The sequence below is a fragment of the Oreochromis niloticus genome, linkage group LG19, assembly GCF_001858045.2.
Source record: "Oreochromis niloticus isolate F11D_XX linkage group LG19, O_niloticus_UMD_NMBU, whole genome shotgun sequence".
In the NCBI taxonomy this organism is placed as follows: Eukaryota; Metazoa; Chordata; class Actinopteri; order Cichliformes; family Cichlidae; genus Oreochromis; species Oreochromis niloticus.
The window spans coordinates 30,044,926-30,067,695 of record NC_031983.2 but is presented as its reverse complement, the minus strand read 5'-3'; the positions used below and the strand labels follow the sequence as shown (position 1 = coordinate 30,067,695).

General features: G+C 48.5%; 2 protein-coding genes and 1 long non-coding RNA gene across 5 annotated transcripts in view; 2 read left to right on the top strand and 1 right to left on the bottom strand.

The window, feature by feature from the left end:
* The window catches only part of ccdc88c (coiled-coil domain containing 88C), a 38,725-nt gene that overhangs the window by 6,768 nt on the left and 9,187 nt on the right, over positions 1-22,770 (bottom strand). For 2 of the 3 annotated variants that reach the window (XM_019348551.2, XM_025900939.1), the window contains exons 4-21: positions 16,447-16,516; positions 15,731-15,789; positions 14,443-14,526; positions 13,708-13,851; positions 13,080-13,306; positions 12,487-12,568; positions 11,359-11,517; positions 10,549-10,695; positions 9,880-10,030; positions 9,587-9,768; positions 8,913-9,050; positions 8,544-8,828; positions 7,674-8,471; positions 5,083-5,210; positions 4,865-5,006; positions 4,648-4,785; positions 4,247-4,408; positions 3,890-4,167 (exon numbers count right to left, since the gene is read on the bottom strand). In XM_019348551.2, coding sequence (XP_019204096.1) covers positions 3,890-4,167; positions 4,247-4,408; positions 4,648-4,785; positions 4,865-5,006; positions 5,083-5,210; positions 7,674-8,471; positions 8,544-8,828; positions 8,913-9,050; positions 9,587-9,768; positions 9,880-10,030; positions 10,549-10,695; positions 11,359-11,517; positions 12,487-12,568; positions 13,080-13,306; positions 13,708-13,851; positions 14,443-14,526; positions 15,731-15,789; positions 16,447-16,516 — 3,374 coding nt within the window. The remainder of the gene's footprint in view (positions 1-3,889; positions 4,168-4,246; positions 4,409-4,647; positions 4,786-4,864; positions 5,007-5,082; positions 5,211-7,673; positions 8,472-8,543; positions 8,829-8,912; positions 9,051-9,586; positions 9,769-9,879; positions 10,031-10,548; positions 10,696-11,358; positions 11,518-12,486; positions 12,569-13,079; positions 13,307-13,707; positions 13,852-14,442; positions 14,527-15,730; positions 15,790-16,446; positions 16,517-22,770) is intronic. The other variant, XM_019348552.2, reaches the window with a different exon arrangement.
* LOC109195826 (endonuclease domain-containing 1 protein-like) lies at positions 5-3,880 on the top strand. Its single transcript, XM_025900975.1, has 5 exons — positions 5-1,436; positions 1,522-1,612; positions 1,758-1,866; positions 2,127-2,331; positions 2,614-3,880. The coding sequence occupies exons 2-5, from the start codon at positions 1,533-1,535 to the stop codon at positions 3,057-3,059; spliced, it is 840 nt and encodes a 279-aa protein (XP_025756760.1). The 5' UTR covers positions 5-1,436; positions 1,522-1,532; the 3' UTR covers positions 3,060-3,880.
* Positions 20,478-22,154, top strand: LOC112843121 (uncharacterized). Its single transcript, XR_003215263.1, has 3 exons — positions 20,478-20,599; positions 21,250-21,296; positions 21,741-22,154. It is a non-coding gene; the product is annotated as an uncharacterized LOC112843121 (long non-coding RNA).

Genomic DNA, 22,770 nt, shown 5'->3' with positions numbered 1-22,770 from the left:
GCAGACAGACACACACACACTTAAAAAGAGCAAAACGAGGAGTATGGATCTATTGAATCTGTATCGGATCATGTCTGGAGAAAGGTCATCATCGCTGTTTTGTTGGGGTGTCACTTTGCAACATCAGATCAACCTCATCACATCACAGAGGACCCTGTGACCTCTGACCTCAGGACCAGGGGTTCCCTGAGAAAAATAACCAAACTCAATACTTTTTAAATTTCAGACTTAATCTTCTTCATCTCTGTTATATCTCACATGTAGAAAAAATAAAGAGGTAAAAAGGTGGGCAAGGGCTTTTCTGCTCAGTCATCCAGGTGAGGAAATCCCAGGCGGTTGATTCGGTTCATCTGGAGTGTTTTCAGTAGGAGAAATGCTTCATCACTCATCCAAGTGACTTCTTCAGTATGAAGTGATCACTTATTTAAAAGAAAAAGGAACAATATTGTACTCAACAAACATGTGCACTCTTAGAATTAATCCCTTAAAAATACACATGAGCGGGCACTGGTTTGTGGAAGCTGCCATGTTACCCCGCCATCTTGAATACAGTGGCAGAGATGGACGGCTAAACAACAACCGCTGGTTATAAGCTAACATTATTGGCAGCCCATGTTAGCCTCGAGTGTGCTAAAAATCAAACTTTCGCTCTGAAAAACACTTTGATTACCTTCATCAAGTTTATTGACCGAGTGTTCGAATCCAGCAAAGTTTGATCTACTTCAACAGAAAAGTCCAGGAAATCCTCAGAAGATCACGTCAGCATGGCTGCCATTGCAAAATATTTACACACATCCGTTTACTACTCCTGATGTATTGCTGAGAAGCACAGCCGCTGTTATGGGGTACAGTCTATATTTATTGTATTGAGCTGAATAAACCATGTTTGTCCTGCAGCAGCCACTGGGCCCTGCTGTGTGGGGTCCCCATGTTCTCTGTGTAGGTGGGCTAAAGCTAACCGATTATTCTAACATGAGCCCGTCTCTGTGTGTGACGGAAGGACTGGTACACGTGGCCATTATAAAACCTCTAGCTGAGGCGTACCCACACCTCCCACCACATGGCAGCTGTGATAGACTCCAGCCTGACCAAGACTTGGTAGGTGGAAGAAGATGCATAGATACACTATATTAAAAAGACTAGTTTGTTATATATTCTTTAATTTAATTCTTAATGTTAAGAATTATCAGGTTGCATGTAATTTACATTTGGAAACAGACTCTAGTTTTTATCTCGTTTTTAGCCAAATTCTTCTTCATAGCCAATGTTTTACTATGAGTAGAGATAACATGAGGACAATAAAAACAAAAAAAAAACAAAAACGTATGTAAGTTATAAAAGCTGAGGATCTCAGACTTATCCAGCATGCAGAGCTCAGTGACCGTGTGCTTCCTCCTCCTCGTCTTTCCCGTCAACACACACGTCGTGGAAAACTTCAATGAGGTTTGCGCGTCAGTGCATTCATAAAGATGATAAGATGGTTTCTGTGTGTGTTTAAACCTGGTTTCTGCTGCTCTGTTGTGTAGGACTGCATGGAATACTTTTACAACGGGCATGTGCCAACCTGGACTTCCAATAATCACGTCCACATCTGCCAGAAGTTTAATAACTGGTAATGATCATATTAAATAAAACTATTTATTTATTCTGTTAAACTGCAGAGCTGGACTTAAATGAACTTTCCGATCTGTCGTTGCTATTGTGAACTTTACTTTTAAGATTCAATCTTTCTAATTATTGACTCTGTGAACCACCAGCTACCACTTTGCCACCCTGTACGACACCACCAACCGCATTCCCGTCTACTCTGCTTACAAAGTTGAGGATGGAAAAAGCTCCGATCACAGCTGGATGGTGGAGCCTCAGGTATACGACAGCTTTGTAAATGAGACCCACTCAGGTTTCTTCCACAGACAGCTGATCCCAGACTTCCTGACAGATGCTAAAGCTTCAGCACACATTTAACATTTCAGTGAAGACTGTAAAAAGTGATGGCAGTACTTTCTGTGTTTAATATTACAGTAACGCACCAGAATGAGTCGTTTTAATGTAAACAAAGTACTGTGTGTATGTAGATCAGCTGATCTATAACATGTTTACATCACATGTCGATCTTCTACCTTTAGCTGGTGAAACAGGAGTTTGAAAAGAAGATGATGACACAGGATTCAGTGAAACACAAACATCCTACACTAGACCCTAAGGAAATAGGAAAGAGGCAGGCAACAGATGAGGACTACGAAGAACTTGAACAAAACAAAGATCAAAACAAAGATCAATACAAAGATCAATACAATCATGGTCACCTCAACCCCAGCTCACATCATGCAGGTAAGAGAGGTCGAGCTGTTCTGAGGGGTTTGTCGTGTCTGTCTTGTGCACACTCATTAAGATTTACATGCGTGTTCTCACATGTGGGAGACAGAACACGGTCCCAGGAACATGTACCAGAGAACACAGGAAAGAAGAAGACTTCAAACACAAGACCTTTAAAAATATTTAAACTCTGTTTATGAAGGAAATTTATTCTAAACAGCACTTTATCATAACCTGTTACACTTTCATCCACCCACCAATCACATCCTTCTTCTGTCTCTACATCATTTTCTACAGGTGATGCTTCCAAAGCCACTATGACCCTGACTAATATAGTTCCCCAAAGAAAAAAGCTGAATGAAAAAAAGTGGAGTCTCCATGAGGCCAAACTCAAACGTTTGGCCAAAGATAACTCCGTCTACGTTCTGGTCGGTGCGATTCCATCAGAAGGAAACTGGATCAAAAGAGATAATGAGGCTCGTGTCAACATCCCAGACTACATGTGGGTCGCCTACTGCTACTATGACCAGACATCACAGTCTTATAAGAGTGGGGGTGCCACAGCTAAGAATGTTGAGAACAAGATCTACGAGTGCACCGTGTCACAGCTTCAAGCCTTTCTTGAAAAACACAAACAAGTTGCAGGTCAGCTGTTTGACAACAACTGCTATGTGGAGCAGGCTGCAGGCGCGTCTGCTGCTGCAGGCGCGTCTGCTGCTGCAGGAAATCCTTGTGACATATAGTCCAGAAATACTCACGAGATCACTGATCTCTGCAGAGTCATGCAGCTCATCCTTTCCTCAGCACTGCACACATGAACTCATGTAAACAGTTACTGTGATCTTAACTGTGTCGCACAAATGTCAGCACATGTTTATGGTGCAGGTGAACACATGCTGTCATGCTTACAGGCTGCTTTACTCTGAGAGCAGCTTCACTGCAGCTTGTTGCTTATTAAAATCTGATGAAATGCTCAGTGTCGCGTGTTTGTGTGTTCAGTCCAAATCAGCAAGTGTGACAAACTTCAGTGAGCCGATGGACGCTCTGACCTCAGAGTGCAGACAGTATCTGATCACCGGTGCAGACGCCTGAGCCTGATGTTTCTCAGCTGGAACAAACACATTAACCCCTCACAGAGAGCAAGCAGCAGAGCGAGCAGCGGCGCTCCGTGCTCATCAGACCCTCTGCTCTTCATCGCCATCGTGCTGTGAACGTCATTAAATGTACACATCGTAACTGCAGCTACAGTTTCAGAGCAAACCTCTATTTAACTGTGAAAGGAGGAAGTGTCATTGGGTCAAAGGTCGGCCACCTCAAAGCGTCTCTCTGAGAGTGGTTCAAATTCATGTACACCTCGCAGGTATTAGCCTGATTTAAAGGGTCAAAGGTGAAGCTGACAGATCAAGAGACAGAGACAGGAAGTGACACGGACAGGTAGATCAGCTAAAATGAAACTTGTGGCTCGAGCGATCAGGAGCCGTTTCCATGGTTACACTCGGCGCCCTTTCTCCCACCTGTGCTGCTTCCTGTCACCTGACTCATTCCAGCGCTTCACGCCGACGCGTCTACTTACTTGCCGTGCAGCGTCCTGTGCTCGCTCTCCAGCGCCCTCTGTTTGCCCTTCAGCGCCGCGTGCTGACTGATCAGCTGTTCGTACTCGTGAGCCTGCCTCTCGTGAACGCTCAGCAGGCGCTCGTGATCGCTGAGCACGCCCTCTCTGGCTCGCCACGCCTCCTCGCGCTGCCGCTGCCACGACTCCACCTCCGTCTCCAGGGCGGTCACCTGGCCTTGCAGCACGGCATTCTGGGCCATGAGAGAGGCGCTCTGAGAGGAGAGGGTGGAGTTCTCCACCTGAGAGGACACAGAGATGAAGCGTGAGCGCGACGGCCTGAATGTAAACGGAGTCAAAGTTACACGTGCGTGAGCGTGCCTGCAGCTTCGCCGTCTGCGTGTGCAACGCCGAGTTCTGCTCCTGCAGCGTGGTGGTGTGCCGCTGCAGCGCCGCCATCTGGTTGTTGAGGGAAGTGTTCTGGTTCTCCAGCTGCTTCAGCTGCTCCTTCAGCAGACTGCTCTCCGTCTGCAGGGAGGCGTTCTGGACCAAACAAACACAGTTTCACAGCAGTCACACAAACTAATCCCGCCTTTCATTTCTATTTTTCTGTGGCCCAGTTCTGGTCCTCAAGCCACATGTTGACCATCAAATTAGCACAAAGTATTTTTCACGTGTGAGAACTTTTCTTAGGTGCTGAACAGGAAACGTTCCTGTGCTGCTATAATCATTAACAGTGATAACATCATTATTAATGATGATGATCAGAAACAGCGGCTCACGTTCTTCTCCACGTCGATCAGGTGATCTTTGATTCGCAGCAGTTCGGCCGTGGCGCTGCGGTCAGCCGCCAGGTGCTGCTGGGAGTTGTGGTTTACTTCCTCGTGCTGCTGATGCGAGGCGGACGCCGTCTGACGAGCCTGCAGCGGGAAAGAAAAATGTCAGACTGTCGCACAGCTTCAACTTTACAGACGCGAAGGCGAGGGCGCGTTTCCTCACAGCTTCCAGCTCCGCGTGGAGCGTCTTGTTGAGGGCGCCGCTTTCTTCCAGCTTCTTTTCCAGGCTGGAGATTTTCTCCTCCTTGACCTTCATGGTCTGCTGGACGGTTTCCTCCAGCCGAGACTCCAGCAGCCTGTACCTGCTGACATTCAAACACATCCGTCAGTCCCTCGTCAGAGATCGGTTTAAAGTGCACAGGTGAGGTCGCAGGGTCGTACCTGTGCTCCAGCGTGTGCTCCTGCTGCAGCAGCTTCTCCCGGTTCAGTCCGATCTTCTCCAGCTCTTCGTTCAGTCGCTCCAGCTCGACCTTCTGCTGCTGAACGCTCAGCTTCTCCGACACCAGCTCCTGCAAAACCACGACACAAACACCGCTGAAGGTCACGGGCGCTCAGCGTCAGGCTCAGAGCGGCCGACGTCGCCGGGCGTCTGCCCAAGGCACCAGAACTGAATCCCAGGAGCATCTACAGTACAGCTGGGACACATTATACCTTTCACGGTAACACCGGTGTAATGTTAGGCAATGATAAGAAAATGAAACATCGTGATAGAATATGGGTAAAACACGCATGCGCGGTGCCTTTGTTTTCATACAAACATGGCGTAAAAAGCACGGCGGCGGCGGAGAATGAGAAGGGCGAAAGCAAATCATTGAATGAAACAGACGAACCAGAACTGGTTTGTAAAAGTGGAGCAACCGCAGTGATGTGGAACTGGTTTGGTTTTCGTCAGAAAGCCACCAAAGCACAATGTTTTTGTAGAACATGCAAGCGGGCCGTCGTGGTGAAGGGAGGAAACACCACAAACCTTCATCATCTGAAGCAGAAGCACAACACAGCTGAACGAAGAGGCTTCAACTAGCGCGGTGGTGAGACTGAAGAAGCTGACTCAACAAACAGTCGGCTTTAAATAGCTGCAGGCCTTAGCCATCGCTGGGGGAACGAACTAACGCAGAGACGCATCGTTAAGGATATGATGCCCACTCAGAGTGTGGAAGAGGAGGTTCCACACAGGTGCATTTGCTCTGTTACATTTTTATAGCTTTAATGCAGAGAAAACACAGCTGCTTGTTTAAGTGGAAATAAATTGATGTTTTTTTTACACTAACAAAGTTGAGCTGTAAAGTATTTAGTCTCGCATCATTTACATGGTGAGTTATATCGTTATCGTTTGGCCACACTGCCCCTCTCTGCAGGTTTCCAAAGAGCCGAGAACGAACAACTGACACAAGTTACAGTCTGTTTTAACCACATACACGTTTTCAGACTTGCTGATTGGTTGTTCAGGACTCGATGTGACGCTCACAGGAACCTTCCACACTGATGCTGCAAAACACCCCAGTGTTCAGTACCTAGCAGTGCAGCGCCCCCTGCTGGCCTTCTGGTGTATATGTCGGTTAAAGCTGACCAAGCGCCTCGTCTTTGATGAAGATTCAGGCTATGTCCACACGTACACGGGTATTTTTGAAAACGGAGATTTTCCGTTTTCGTTTTAAAAAATAATCCCGTCCACACGTAAAGGCAGAAATGAAGGAAAACGCTGCTAGGAACATGCCAAAGCAGCAGGTGGCGCTATATTCCTAACCGTGTAGAAATGTTGGCCAATCAGAAGTCTAGAAGCCTCGGTGGGAAATAGTAAACAAAGCTGGGGCATAGAAGCAGAACCGAGTCATATGTGTGGAGGGACAGTAACTATGTGTGTATATGTAAGCATTTAAACACTGCAGAGAGGACAATTAACAGTAACAGTATTGTAGAAATTCATTTCATCGAAACAACAACGTGGCGCACACTGTGACGTCAAAAAAGGCGCACACCTTTGACGCTGCGTTTTCTCCGTTTTTCTCGTCCACACGTAAATGCAAAAACGGAGTTTTAGAAAATATCCACCCTGGCCGGAGTTTTTAGAAATCTCCGTTTTCACTGACCGAAAACGCCGTTTACGTGTGGACGAAAGGTGCAAACGCATAGAAAAATCTGCGTTTTCAAAAATACCCGGGTACGTGTGGACATAGCCTCAGATTTTAATACACTGTTTTCATTTTACTGCTTTTTTTGCAGTTCTGAGAGCAAAGAAATGCGCCTTATAAATAAAACTGATTAACCCTTTAAAGCCCCCACAGAACCAAGTCCACCAGAGCTCATCTTCATATTTTTACCTGCTGTTGTTCCATCTTCCAAGCTGCTATACATCAATATAAGTTTTAATAACATGTATGCACTAAGCCTGTAGGAAATATATACCCCGCCTTCTTGGGTTTTTACACATATTTCCAACCAGCAAACTGACTGAGTGTCTCTGTAGTTTCATTTTGGAGCTACACCCACTTTTATGAACTTCAGGAGAAACTCAAATAAATATTATTGTGCAAAAAAACAGCATCAAAATAAATGATTTCCAACAGTGCAGTTTAAGTTCAAGTCAAACATGCTCCTGTAGGAAAAAAACAGTTTCCCACAAAAAATGACGTCACTTCCTGGTATCTGCAGGTAATGGCGGACATGCCATAGTAGGAAGTGCAATGAACAGCTGATCGGATCTGCAAAGCGTGTTTCTGGATTATGACGTTTTTGCTGTCTGCGTTTTTTACGTGACTTCTGCAAAGGACGAGCTGAATGCAGGCTATGGAAGTGCGGCTCCTCGCGGTCTCACAGGCGTCAGCAGCAACGAGGAGACCGACACGGACCCACGAGTGACGCTTCCACAGCTCACCTGCTCAGATCCAAACTCTGAACTAGAATCTAAATAACCCACCCAGCGGTGCCACGGACACCTGCGTAAACGAAGCTCCTCCCCCTGCCCCTCCTCTCACCTCTCTCAGCGTGGCCAGCGTCCTCTTGTCGATCGTCGCTTGTTTCTGAAGCTCCTTGTTCTCTCGCTCCACCTCCTTTGCTTTCACCGCCGCCTCCTTCATTCGCTCCACCTCCTTCTTGAGAGCTCCTCCCTCCTTCGTGACCTCAGTGAGCCTCCTGGTTTTCTCCTCCAGCTCCGTCTCCTTCCCCTCCAGGAGCGTCCTCATCCTCCAGCTCTCCTTCTCCAGCTGCTTCCGGCCCTTCTCCGACTGCTCCAGGTCCAGCTGGAGCTTCTTCCTCTCCTCGTCTCCTTCCACTCGCCTCCTCCGCTCCTCCTTCAGCTCCTCCACCTCCCTCTTCAGGTCCTCCTCTCTGCTTTCTGCCTCCTGCCGCCTCCTTTCTTCCTCCACCCTCTCCTCTTTGCTCTTCTCCATCTCCTCCTCTATGTGATGCTTCTCCTGGTTCAGAGCTGCCAGGTTCACCTCCAGCCTCTCCACTCTCTTCCTCTCTCCCTGCGTCTCTTCCCCAGCTTGATCCAGCCTCCTCTGCAGCTCCTGTATCTCCCTCTGCGCCTCCTGGAGCTCCTCTTGCACAGTGGTGAGGCGGGTGGATGAGGAGCGCAGGCTCTCCAGGGAGCAGCGGAGCTCCAGGTTCTCCTTGGACAGCAGTCCGTTTTCTCCCTCCTGCTTCGTCAGCCGCTGCAGCTCCCGCTGGCTCTCCTCCGCCTCCCGCTTCAGCCTGTGCACCTCCTGCTCCAAGGAGGTCACCTGTTTCTCCAGAGCCTCGGAGCGCTCGCTGCACGCCCGCAGAGACGCCACCTGGAGGCGACACAGGCATGTTACACTTATGCCGCAGTGAGACTCGTCAGAGAGGAGGAAGCGTTTACGTACCTCTCTGCTGAGCGCCTCCCGGCTCCTCTCCAGCCGCGCCACCTCTCGCTCCGCCTCCTCACACCGCCCCGCCCGCTCCCTCAGCCTCTCTGCCTCCTCATTGGATACTTTGAGCTGCGTTTCCAGGCTGGCCAATCGGGAGCTGGTGTCGGTGATGCTCTGGTGCAGCAGGCGGTTCTCTGATTCCACCTCGCGGACCCTCGCCACGCTGTTAGACTGTGCGCGCTCCTGAAGGGACGCCACTGCCTCCGACAGGTGCTGCTTCTCGCTCTCCAGCTCTGAGATCTGATTGGACAAGCAGAACAGGAAGTCAGCCGGTCTCCTCTGCGACTGACAATGAAGGCGATGTTACCTGAGCGTGCCACACACCTGTCGGTCCTTCTCCGCCTTCAGAACGTGCATCTCGCGCTCCAGACTCTGTTTCTCCTTCAGTAGCTCCTCCCCCAGAGCCTCCATGTCCTGATTGGTTATTTTCTCCTGGTCCAGTAAACCCTGGAGACGCTCCAGCTGAAACACAAACACAGGTGTAGATGTTAGAGACAGGTGAGTGTTTCAAAGCTCACTGAGGTTAAATGATGCTGCAGGACGTTAAAACTTAAAACAGTTAAAACTGTGCCGTAAAAAAACGAGACGAGTTTGTTATCAGGTCACGTCGTCATGTTTCTTCATGTTTACTCCCTGAAAGTTCCCCTGCAGCACGGACGCAAACACAAATACTGGACGAATGAAAGTTTACTGAGTGATGTTCATGTTTGCGTGCACGAGTAGTGCACGTGAAATTGGGCTGCTGTAGATGAACACCTGCAGTCAGGTGGAGACACCGGCTTGTGTGAGTTTTACTGTAAACCTTAACCAATGAGATCCATGTTTCTTTGTTGATCAGCTGTGTTATCAATCAGTAAAAGTTGCACGTATGTGTCTCATATCAGCATCGAGACTAAATGTTGCACGCCTGCAGGACTGAGACGCGATGCATCACTGTTACTGTGAAAAACAGAATCCCAACAGCAGTGCCTCGAGCAGGTGTGACTGTGAGGTCCCACCTTGTTGCTGAGACTCTGGTTCTCCCGGTCCAGCTCCTGCGTGTGGAGCTGCTGCTCCTGCAGGAGGTGGTTCTCCTCCTTCAGCCTCTCTATGGACGCCTGCAGCTCCCGGTTCTCCTTCTCCAGCTTCAGCATGCGGCTGGAGACGCACTCGTTCAGCTCGTCGACCAGAGACTTGCGGGCTGGGCGGAGAGAAGAGAGACGGTTACCAGTGTACAGACGGGTGGAGGACAGACGGGGTAAGACAGAATGATGGAGACAGATGGGCTGAGGACAGACAGGTGGAGGCTCACTCTCGGTGTTGGTGTTGTCGTGGTTCTTGGTGAGCTGCTCCAGCTCCCAGCCCAGGTGAGCCGACTCGTTCATGCTCTGCTTCTGTCCGATCTCCAGCAGCATGTTCTCCTCCACCAGCTCCTCCAGCCGTCGCCGCTCGCTGTCCCGCTCCTGCAGACAGGTGGAGGACAGACAGGTGGATGATGAGCAACACTAACAGGAGAACTGGATTTTTACAGAGACCAGCGTTCTTCTGGTTCCTGCCCACTCTATTCATTGTTTATGCTTTTCAGGGTCCTGAGGTCCCAGAGGTCACAGGGTGAGGGGCGGGGTATAGACTGGGCAGGTGGCCAGCCCATCACAGACGTGTGTGCTGTTAAACTGCATTTTATTATAGTTTGTTTATCACCTGAGTACGCTGATGCCATGTGACCGTTTGTCACAGGAAGTGGTTTGAATAAAGTTTTTTTTTTTTTTTTTTACAGGTAAAGGGGGCGTGATCGTAAACGATGATGATGAGAACTTCAGAGGCTGATCCTGACAGTAAGGGGAGGTGCTCTCATCCTACGTGTGCTAATCTACATCACACACCACCCAGACACCATCTCTGTGCTTCGTGTCAAGAACATCTGGAAACATCTGGCGCGGTGACTGTGTGAACCATGTGACGGTGTGCGTCTGGGTCGTACCATCTCCAGGTCGTGGATCTTTGACCGCAGTAGCAGGTTGTCTTTCTCCAGCGTGTGCAGTTTGTCACAGCGCCCCCGTGAGGCCGACAGCTGCTCCTCCAACAACACCTTCGTCTCCAGCAGGGTCAGGTTGTCCTCCCGGAGCTCCTGGAGTGCACACACACACACACACACACACACACACACACACACACGCACACACACACACACATGCACAGACGCACACATGGTCAGATTAAGTGCAGAATTGTGTTCGGTGTGAGGACATAAACAGAAATATGAAAATAAACGTTCACCCCTTTGTCTTTTTTTTTCTGTCAGCAACGACATTAAAACCACCTGACATCACCAGGCCCCTCCCCCGAGTGGAGGAGGTGTGGACGCCTCAGACCTCTGCAGGTGTCCTGAAAGCTGTGCGGTGAGGTCTGTGTACATCACTTTCAGTCAGGCATTAACCGCCTGACAGAGGGCGCCGCCACCAAGGCGTGTGCAGGTCTGTGGTTAGGGAGGGGATCAAACATGAATGCAGGACCCAGGTGTCCCAGCTGAACACCACCCGGAGCACCACCAGGTCTGCACACGCTGTTGTTCTTATGCTCATCTGTTTACAGCATTCAACTGTCGCTCCGTACACAGACTGTATGCAGAAGATGGAAGTAGCCAGGTATTTGACTCCCTTTTGGAGCCAGCCTGAAGCGGACGCCAGAGGACCCACAGCTTCCTGTTTCAGGCGCCGTGTGGAGGTGATGGTGGTGTTTGTCGGTGGCTTTAATGTCGAGGCTGCTCTGTGGTGTGACGCTCCGGTTTTACCTCCACTCGGGTTTTGTAGAAGTGAACGTCGTTGAGCTTCTCTTTGCATCTGCTCAGTTCGGTCTCCAGGCGGTCGACGCGTGCGGCTCGTTCCCGCATGGAGTCCACCTCGTCCCGGTACACCCGGGCGGAGCGCGCCTCGACAGACAGAGACTGGTTCTGAAAAATAAAACAGGCACACGTTATCGTCACTTCCTTCCTGTTATTAATCCAAACCTCACGATAAAAGCGCCGCCACCATCCAACCACGAACCCAGAGCAGCGGCCTGCTTAAACTTCTTCTATACAAACGTTGTGTGGCTCTGATCTCCTGATGCTCTGTAATCTGTTGGTAATTTAAATGCTGAAGCCGTGCTGGATTACACGTCATCCTGTTGTACACTTATTAATCTCTGCTGCGTGCTCAAAACCAGTTCATCAAACTGGGACAAAGTGACCACTGCAGAGGGGAATGACCCTCCATCAGATTACATGTGTGTCTAATCCCAGCTGTGTGAGAGGATCATGTTAGAAATAATCCATCGTGCAAACCATGTTCAGCTGGACAGAGCCGTCCTCCAATCACAGCCCACAGAGAGCAGGTCAAAGGTCAAAGTGATCGATCTGTCCCTTTTTGTAGAATATGGGCTCATCTTGAACCTGATGCAGCGTCGTTCCTGCTGAGGAGCGGTTCCAGCTGCTCCAGATGTTTCCAGCCTGTATTCAGTCACCGTTCCATCCTCACACTGCCACAGAGCTCCGCCCCTGAACACCTTCGCCTCATCCGACCTGTCATCAGCCGTCAGATGTTCCCACAGCTCCGACTTCTCCAGCTTTCTGTTGCTCCTGGAACAACTTCACGGCTGGCATCAGATCCAAAGTGAGCAGATAAGAAATCCTCAGGTTGAACATTGGATGCTCTCTGGGGACCATTTGTAAATAATTACAGGCTCTGTTTTTGCTTCCTTTTAGGAAGCATCCCGTTTGCAGACGGGGATTCTCCCAAAAGCAGTCAGCTGAGCACGACTCACACCGACACGCAGGAAAACGAGCTTCCACACAAATGCTCCTCACGGAAACGCGACCTTACTGTGGCTCAGCGGCTCAGTGATGTGTGACTCGTCCTGTTCTGACCTCAGTGTTTCTCACCTCTTGTTTCAGTCTCTGCAGCTCCTGATCCAAACGCTGCACTTCATGCCTCGAATCCATCAGCTGCTCCGTCTTCTCCTCCCTGCACACACACACACACACACCGTTAGTTATCTGACGCCAACAGCACGCTCGCTCTGAGAGCACCCGAGCTGTTTCAGTGGTTAACGTGATCGAGGTCGTGTGTTAGATTTCGTGGCTCCGTTTGTCTCTAAACTGTTTCCTGTCGGTCACCAGTTAAACACACACACGTCCTGTCAGCGTCGTTATGGAAACACTACCGGCTCTCTGACCTCTGCAAACTGTGACGCTTCATGTTTATGACCAAAAATAAGAGAGAGACGTGTGTTCAGCAGAGAGCTTCCTGGGTCAGTGAGTAGCACAGGCGTGCCTGCTGTAAACTCCAATCACATGTCTCCGCCCTGTGATTACAGTGGCGTGGTCGTGTACACACGGCCTGTGAGGTGTGCTGGAGCCTCGTTAGCGTTAGCGTGAGATAAACATTACAGCTCGGGCTCATCACGCTGAAGGCGGAGCCACCTTCAGCGCGTACAGACTTTATTGGACGGACGTGTTTGAAGGCGGAGACTCACAGCTCCTGTCTGTATCTGCGGAGCTTGGCTTTGGTGTCGGCGAGCTCCACGGACAGATGCTGCTTCTCTTCCTTGGATAGCGCCGCCCCGGCCGAGCCGCCATTATTCACTCCCGCCCCTGCGGAGCTCCGCCCATGCTCCGGGCCGATCGTGCCCGGGACCCTGCACCCGTCCTGGGGTTGCTGACTGGACAGGTAGTCCCTCTCCTGGGTCAGGTCCACAATCACCTGTAAGGCAGGTGTGCAGGTGTCAGAGTGGGAAACGTGAACATTTCAGGTGAAAAATGTTGAATCTCGTGTCAGCAACACAGAACGAAGTGAGATCGATGCGATTGGTCAAGCCTTCAAACGTGACGCTGCGTCCTTTAAAGCTTAACGAGACAAACGTCCTGATCATGAAAGGAGCGACTGTGACCTCAGCCTCGTCAATAACACATCACAGTCACATTGATCATTAAAGCCGATCAATCACGCTATTCTGAGACGTTAAAGTTTTACTGATTTAAAACACGTCGGTGGATCCTCTCATCTCTCCTAAACACGACCTTCAGACTCAGCGCCTTGTTCACAGACATCACGGCGGCTGCGTCACGCTGAGGACGTGTATAAAGCTGCGTCTGCGAGCGTACCTCGCTGGCTTTGTCTCGCTGGTCGATGAGCTGCCGCAGGGACGCCGCCATGTTGCGGGACAGAGGCTCGAGCTCCTCGTGGATGATCTCTGCTCCTTCCTCCAGCCAGGACAGGTCCAGAACATTCAGCTGGTTGTGGGTCACCTGACACACACACACACACACAGACACACAGATATACACCGCTGCAGCTCGAGCACATCCCATAATGCAGCTGAAACTTAGATTTTAAAGTTTCTAAACAGTTTCCTGCTGATGATGATGTCACAGTGAGTGTTACACCTGCTCTCTGGTTCAAGCCTGGGGCTGATAAACCTAAACCAGAGGAGGGGTGTGGCCTCCTCCAGCGACGGTGATCGTCCCGTGCTGGTTTCTGAGGGGTGCCTCCCCTTCAGCCTCTGCTATTGATACAAAATGATTTCTGAACACTCAAGTTCAAAGACGTTTTACCGTCACAGTCAACACAGACTCCAGCAGAAGGCCACGTCTGTGCTCGATGCAGGTGCCGTCCTCCTGGCGACGCCAGAGGACGGTCTGCAGGTTAACCTGAACGCTGTGAGGCTGACGTGGGTCAGCACCTCCAGATGAAAACAGGCAGCAGGTACACACTAACGTGAGGGTGCTGCTGCTGCAGCGTCTCCACCTGGGACAAACTTTCCCGGGTGGAGATGCTGCAGCAGCAGCACCATGTGATCAGTGATCAGCAGTGAAGCTCTTCATCTGTGTTTCAGTCACCTCCTGGATGTGAGACACGATGGCAGCCTGAGTCTGAATGTCCAGCAGCTTGATCTTCTCGATCATCTCCTCCTTACGCTCACACTGAGGAGACACACACACACACACACACACACACACACACACACAGAGACACACACACAGGAAATGAAGGATTAAAATCAAACAGCAGCTGTTGTTTCTCTGTGTGTGGAAATTATTAATGACGACGACAATAATAACAAAAATAACAACTTCAGTTATTCAGCATCTTTAAAAACAACATGACAGACGTCAGAAAACTAAAGTTAAAAATGAAAGTGTGTGTTACACATTAACAGCACAAAGAGACAAATAAAAGATGACGTCACATAAAAGTGAAAGAATAAAATCATGTTTTCAGGCGAGATGGTAACTACGTCAGTAACAGGTGGACTTGGAGGTGAAGGGCTCACCTGTGCAGTTTATATCCACGACCCAATAAAATCTAAACACTGATGATGTAACTGCATGTGCACACGTCTGCTTTCTTACATTTAATCTGGTTTCTGCTCTAAACTCGCGTCTGTCTGGAACACAGTCACACACATCACAGACTAACTGCAGTTTTTAAAATCCAGCGTGTTCGACACGTCTGGGCTGATGATGTCACAGACGTGCAGCAGCAAAGCTCAGAAATAAAAGCATGAAAGGTTCAGGTGGGAGGAAGCAGGTGTGCAGGTAAATGTTAGCAGGTACAGGGCTGAAGGCAGCGTCATCCTCACTGATGTGCTTCAACCTTTTGTTGTCAGGTGTGTGTCTGCAGGGCGGGGTCACAGCTATTTAATGCAACAACAACATCATTTCCCTGTGGTTTATCCTCCCTCCCTGTTTCCCCTCATGGCCTTCCTCTTCCCGGGAACCAGTCGAGCAAGTGCGGGGGGGGGGGGGGGGACAAAGGGGGAGGGAAATTCGGAAACAAAGGGTCGCGAGAAGAAGACGAGGTCGCTGCATTCAGAGCGATGGGAGAACAAACCGAGCCCACCTGTCAGCAGGTAAACTCAGTCTTAGCTCGACACATCTGGATAAATCACTTCCAGGGAGGAGCGGCTTCCAGCAACACGCCAAATAACCTCACTGTGATCAGGATCCACGGGGTTAACAGAAACACAACTGATTGGTGTTTAAAAGAGCGAGAAGCCCCGCCCACATCCAGTCCAGCCCTCATCAGCAGGAACACGAAGCGACGGCTGTGCTCAGACATGCAAAACGACACACAAACATGATTCCTGGGAGAGGCTGTGTGTGTGTGTGTGTGTGTGTGTGTTACCTGCACAGCACAGCCCAGAATCAGCAACAAAAGCCTCTTCAGTTCCTCCATGCTCTTTGCTGAGGGAACAAAACAGAGAAACTCGTGGTTACAGTCACGCCATGGCTCGATACACGGCGCCATGATTTCAGGCCACAGCAGCAGCGAGGTGCAGCGGTCACGCCATCCGACCTCTGAGAACAACCGAGAAATAAATACAAACCACTTTTCAATCACACACTCTGGTTTAAATCCTGTGTCTTCAGCTGAGCGAAGAGCTGATGTCATCACAGGTGAGTCTGTAAAGACGAGGCTTAAAGCACGAAAGCTACACAAATCTGTCTCACACACACACACACACACACCTGCTAACACCCCTGTGTGTCTAATGAAACAGTCTGCACACTGTCAGCACAGCCTCAGGTGTGTGATCAGCTGATCTCTGTGCACAGACGCTCAGTGCATTTGAGCGTCTCAGCTCTCCTCACTGCAAGGACGCCGTATGGGTGGCGTGTATGGACGAGCCGCTCCGGAGCAGCGGGCTATCTCGTTCTAGCAGCTGGGACAAAGTTTGGAGGGATGAGCACTGCCTGCTGCACCTGCGCAGGTGAGATGGACTCGCGTGTTTTATGATCCTAACTTGACTGACTGAAGTTTATCTTCACCGCGTTGGTCGGGCGCTTTGATCAGCGTGTGGAGGTACATTCACCGGTGAAGGTGTGCGACGTAAGCGTTACCTGATATCGGGTCCTTGGCGATGCAGAGGATGTTGGGCAGCGGCATGACGATCAGCTGCTGCAGCGTGTCCTGTGAAAAGACAAAGTGTCATTACAGTGACGATGATGACATCACATCATGAAACAAAGCTTAGTAATGAGGCGGTGGGTGGATCCATGTTCAGCTTCAAACTGGGGACCTTTCACATATTCCCACCGCCAAAATAAAGGTTTTAATATTTCTGTTTTTATAAATATTAACATGTCAGTGAGACAAGGAAACGAGGCAGCAGGTGGGTCATCGTGAGCTTCATTCACAGGTAGAAGCTTCAGTCTCTCCGTTTCTGCCTCATGAAATCAGAAACACACACCTGTGTGTGTGTGTGTGTGTGTGTGGGCAGTCAGCCAACAGGAAACACACTGCTGCTGACAAAGTGTGTGTCAGGAAACAAAAAGCCCACGAGGTGGAATGCTTTCCATTCTAGAACACTGTCCCACACTCACACACTCACACACACACAGATTTAATATGAACACTTTTCAAAGCAGAGCAGAGGAGGTGGAGGAGGTGGGCCTTCATCAGGTCAGAGAGGGCCGTAGGCTGAGAGGGAAACGTCCTGATCGGAGTGTTTTCAGGAGGAGGGAAGTGGCTGTCAGCAGCAATCCACCCAAACCTGCCCGGTGTCTCACACACACACTCATATTTATCCACAGCCTGGCACTGATGGGTGTATATATTCAGCCACACAAAGCAGACCCCACCCTGCCATGTGACCCCAGCTCAGCGTGTGCGGGAACATGTCAGAGCTGAGCCTAAAATCCACCAACGTTTCAGGAAAAGTGGAAAATTAAAGCCAAGTTTAAAAAGTTTGAATCGTTTATCTCGATGCTCTGAGCCGTTTTCACGGCTGCAGCTCTGAAAGAAAGAACTGAGCATTTCCATGTTCACATGTCGGCCTGCAGCTGATACGATGGTCCTGGTTCTGGTCCACAGATCCTAGACCAGAACCAGAACCTGCAGCTGTTGCAGAAGCACATGGAGAAGATGAAGTGCACGGGAAATTCAGAAAGGTTCCCATGCCCCTGCATCAGCTCCGACTTTGGTTTCAGTTTCCTGTAAAGGAGACGATCAAGATGGTCCGCAGGTGGAGTCTGTCGATGCGTGGTGTGACAGCAGGCAGCTACAACAGGAGAAGAAGGAGAAGAAAACATGGAGGCCAGGCGCTCGACAGTAAAGCGTGGAGGGAGACGACATTTCAGGAAGAAACCTCTTTAAAACAAATAAACAGCAGGTCACATGACTCCACATCTGTGGCAGAGACAGTCCGAGGTGTCTCTGAGCTTCCAGAGAAAAGTCCATTTTTGTACTTTTGGTCAGGAATGTGCATCACTGATTACATCATTACATGTAGCGTCGCTTGGGGTCGAGTTATCTGTTTGTTATCAGTGGACCTGGTTAGCTGTTGGTTCTCCGCTGTTACGCAGCCTCAGTAGCTGGGATCACCTCCACCTCTGTGGCGGCACAGTTACAGAAACTTAAGATCACGGTTTAAATCAACAGGTAGGACTTTGGGGTCACCAGGGGTCAGGGGGAGGTATATCTGAATATATCTGAGTTTGAGGCACACCACAGGTAACCTGAGCTGCAGGAGCTGATAATGACCAGAGGTACAGTAGGTGTCTCACTCACACACACACACACACACACACACACACACACACACACACACACAGTCAGCTGTGCTATAGCGTTGAGGTGCCTGCAGGTAACATTACACTGGTCTGTACAGGTAACACGAGAGCCAACCAGGCCACCATCTGTCTGTAAGGCAGCGTGAGCTTCTGTCTGTTTTCATAAAGCTCAAGTTTACAAGTTACACCAGGAACAAATCTGCAAGTCGTGCTTGCTGATCCTACTGACATCCAGCTCAAAGCATCGTCCCCGTTAAATACACACATGAATAAAAACACACAAACACATTGTGGCTGCAGTCTGATTGAAACGTTTCAGCCGTGAGAGTCTGAACTCTAATCACGATCTCGTCCCCAGCAGGATCTCTGACATGAGATCAATGCAGCCGGCAGCACTGACCCATTTAACAGGCCTCAATCCTCGGCCCGCTGACACACTGGGCTCACGTTTCTAATCCCAGATCAATGAAACGGTGGCTGCTAACGAGAGAGCCGACTTCTCCCGGGCCGCCGGCGTCTGCGTTCCAGCAAATTCTCACCAATTTAAAATGCGAAGCACAGACCAGACTTCAATGAAACGTGCCAGCAGAGTCCGCGGGCTGACGTCAGGCCACAGACCTCAGCGGGACGGAAAAAGTGCTCGATGCAGCGGAAAATAAAAGCTCCACAAAGTCTCAGTGCTGCTGGAGCTGCAGAACAAGTTTACTACAGAAACTGAAGAGAGAAAACCACCATCAGACGCTGCAGCGCGACAGTAAAGACCGGAGGAAGCTCAGCGGAGCGTGAAGTTTAACCTCGTGAACAAAGGAGACATCCTCAAACAAAACTCTGAGACCGACAGTCGCTTTAAAACAGTAACACAGCATCACAGCTCATTTCTAACGACGACCCGAAACTGTCTGCACACCCCGTGAAGCTCAGAAGTCTGTTTCCTCATGCTGTCGTTTAAACGCAGCGTCACTATAAAATACTAAAATTAATCTGATTAATCTGACAGGAGAAAAAGAGGTAAAAACTAGTCTGGTTAATTAGTTTGTTTCTCACCAGGAACAAATTAAATGCTTCAGCTTACTTCACTGAAACACTTTATGCCAGGATCACTGTACGGAGGACCAAAACATACATTTAAAAATAAATAATCAGCCCAAAACACCCAAAATGCAGCCATTTAATATGTCATCTATCATTTATTTTTATATATTTAATATATATAAAAATTATTTATTTCATTAAATTTAATATATAATTTAAAATTTTTTCATTTTCCATTTAAATGTAGTTTTTTTTTTTTTTTTAATAAGTTTATTCGTTGAGCTCATGACACGCTTCGAGTGACGGCCATCATTTGCATAGTGAAACTGAAAAATAACGAGCAAATGTAAAAAGAAAACACAGTGAGAAGATAAATACTGAGACAAACGCACAAACACAAAATAAATAAAAACAATAGAAAAAACTGATGAAAAAAGTTTATACGTTAAAAAAAAAGAGTAAAAAATAACAAGTTTCATAAAGAACCTTAAAATATTAGCAATAATATTTCTTATATTTGATAGATTCATTAAAAAAAAAGATTTTCAAAATTAATTTAAAAATACTGCATAAATGATTAAATTTAACATAAATAACATTTCAAAATAAAATATTTACACTTTTTATATTTACTGGAATCTTTGTTCACTTACTGAGTTTTTAACTTTTAGCATTTTTGTTTAATTTTAAACTCATTATTTTTAAGTTGGCAGTTTTGGTCCTCCATACTCACTGGAGGTAAACAAAGAAAAAAGCGACTTTTGTTTGTTTTCACACGTTAACGTGAGCGTGTCTCTCACCAGATGACAGTCTGAGAAAACACAAACACACACACACAAATTACCAAAACACATACAGCGCGCACACAAAAGTAGATAACAATCAGAAACTGCCCTCTGGTTACCCTGCAGCCCGACCTTACACACACACACACACACACACACCCACAGACACACACCCAGCCTGCTCAGACACTTTGTCAGTGTTTTATTGCTACTGTCAGGAAAAGCTGTGTGTGTGTGTGTGTGTGTGTGTGTGTGTGTGTGTGTGTGTGTGTGTATAAAGTAGGGCAGAGGATACGGAGTTCCAAACATCCCAGACTGTAGGCTGAGGCCTTTGTTCTGGAGTTCCCACGGTAACCGAGGAGGGTAAAGTGAGCGGGGAGGAGGGGGAGGGGGAGGAGGAGGGGAGGAGGGCTGCTTATGTTACTTCGGTCACCACAGCCTCACACTTCAGAGGCGTCACGCTCTCCCACCGGCTGTTTACAGGTCGTGACCTTTGAAACTAGGCTGAGGTCCAAATTTAGTCCAGGATGGACTCTGACTTCAGACCACATAAAACATTAATAAAGCCGATGTGATCACACACAGGAAGCACCACAGCAGCACACAGTCCAGAGGTTCAGTTAGCAGCTACCTGTCAATCAGAGGCCACGCCCCTAACAATGCAGGTGAGTTACAGAAACGCTCTCTGCTGTACAGCTGGTATGACATGATAAACAGTTTGTGTACCAGGCTGGAAACACGTTTCTCATAAAAACAGAGCAGAGCTGATTCAGCTCCTGATCAGGTGATTGATCCATGTGATCGGCTCCTCCTTTTCACAGCCATTAGCTGCATTCACAGCATTGACTCTGAGACAGAGATGATCCTGGTCTGTGGATGCAGGTAAAAGGAGACCTTTCATGTGCTCCCACTCGCTCTGAGCACGCACCTCTCCCACAGGCTGATACGAGGCTTTAAACTTTACCCAGAATGCACTTTGTGAGGTTTCCTGTAGCGAATGATCAGAAACAGGTCAAAGATCAGGCAGCAGCTGCTTTCTGCTCTACGTCACAGACATCAAACTGCTGCAGGTGACTCAGGTGACACTTTAGTCCTCATGTTTCAGCCATGAGAAACTTGGAGATCTGCTGAAAACACAAGGCCTCATGAAATGCACTGAAGTTAAAGCACATAAATATCAGCTGACTGCGAGGAGGTCACCTGTACCTGTACATAAATGACCTCTCAGGGTGAGAGGACCTTAACCTTTGAACCAGTTTCAGACACAAAGAGTCGTCTTTGTATTTTCACTGATTCATTTTTTATTGATAAACAGATCAGTAACTGTGGACACAGTCAGGCAGAGAAACAGCAAAGACACAGGTGAGAGAGCAGAGCTCCAGATATCAGTTTACCGAGCTACACACGCACACACACACACACACACACGACTCAGCAGGCCAGGCTGCATCTGCTGGGACTTCATCTAATTAGGAGAAAGCTGACGCCCAGCCCCACATGAACAGCTGTGTGTGCTGCAGCTGATCCTGCTCTCTAAAGCTTGCTAACTTCATATTATCATCTGAGGTGTGTTTGTGCTCAGATTTTTAAAAAATGTTTTAAAAGGCAGCAGATTAACTCCGTCCTGCCCAAAGACACACACACAGACACACACAGACACACACAGACACAGACAGACACACACACAGACACACACACATCAAACTGCTTTTATGGGATTTGATTCATTCATAATAATTTTGTCGTGTTTTTGTGGGTTTCGTTTAATTTATTCAGTAAATGTTTTGTTTTTATTTCTTCCTTCAGCTGTTTAAAGGGAACAGAAATCTATGAATCGACAGCTTTGAAGTGTTTCAGGCCTCGTTTATTAACCTGGACCAAAGACCAGCAGATGACCGTGGCCACACCTCCATCGCCGTTTTCTCCTTACAGGAAGTAGAACTGCTGAGGTCACAAAGAGCGCACAAATCCAGACACAACTTCATAAACGGTCCAATTAGCACAAAGTTAAAAATGAAATCCATCTCACAATAAAAGTAAAGTGTTTGTTGGGGGCGTGGCCTCTTGGTGGTCATTCACTATTCAAACACCAAAACTTTATTAAAACTCATAAAAGTCCATCGGCACCATGACATCTGAAACACTTCCTGTGGACAGATGGAGGTCACACAGCACGATCTCACTGCAAACATCAGCTCATCCTAAACACCCGTCAGCATCTAAGACCGGCCAGAGACCCAGACCTGACCCAGACCTGACCCTGATCTCAGAACCAGATCTGACCAAACCCTTCAAACAGCACCTGCAGCTGCTGCTTTTATTGTTTTCAACCTGCAGACCAGGGAAATAGAAACTTGCCGGGCCTGAAACACTAAGGAGGGCATCATCGATGGGACACTTCACTGTATGTGGAGCTTCCCAAACCTCTGCTCCGTGTGTGTCACAGAGAACGATGGAAGCTGATCCTCAGTAAGCTCAGTGCTCAGACGGCTGTATGAAAATGAGCAGCTCTGATCGCTCAGTCGCTGCTGTTTCACAAACAGCCTCTTTGTGTTCAGCCAGCAGCTAAAAACAGACCAACAGTAACGTTTCCATCAGCAGCTTCAGTCTGAAAACAGACAAACAGGTGCGCCGTCACCCACAGACCTGCAGGTCACAGCCGGAGACATCAGCTTATGCAGATGATGCATGTGTGTTCATGACAAACTCCCAATAATCAGTTCCAGCTGTATTATATTTAATACTTGAGGACCTGAAACCTGACTGTATATTAGCAGAGGCTTTCTGGTTCAGAGCTTTCAGGACCTCACAGCACTTCCTGCTCCTTTCTTTAGGA

Excerpts from the sequence above, each read along its gene's own strand:
- LOC109195826 (XM_025900975.1), top strand. The coding sequence starts at position 1,533 with ATGGAATACTTTTACAACGGGCATGTGCCAACCTGGACTTCCAATAAT. Across the intron at positions 1,867-2,126 it reads GCTGGATGGTGGAGCCTCAG|CTGGTGAAACAGGAGTTTGA; the intron begins GTATACGACAGC and ends TTCTACCTTTAG. Across the intron at positions 2,332-2,613 it reads CCCCAGCTCACATCATGCAG|GTGATGCTTCCAAAGCCACT; the intron begins GTAAGAGAGGTC and ends CATTTTCTACAG.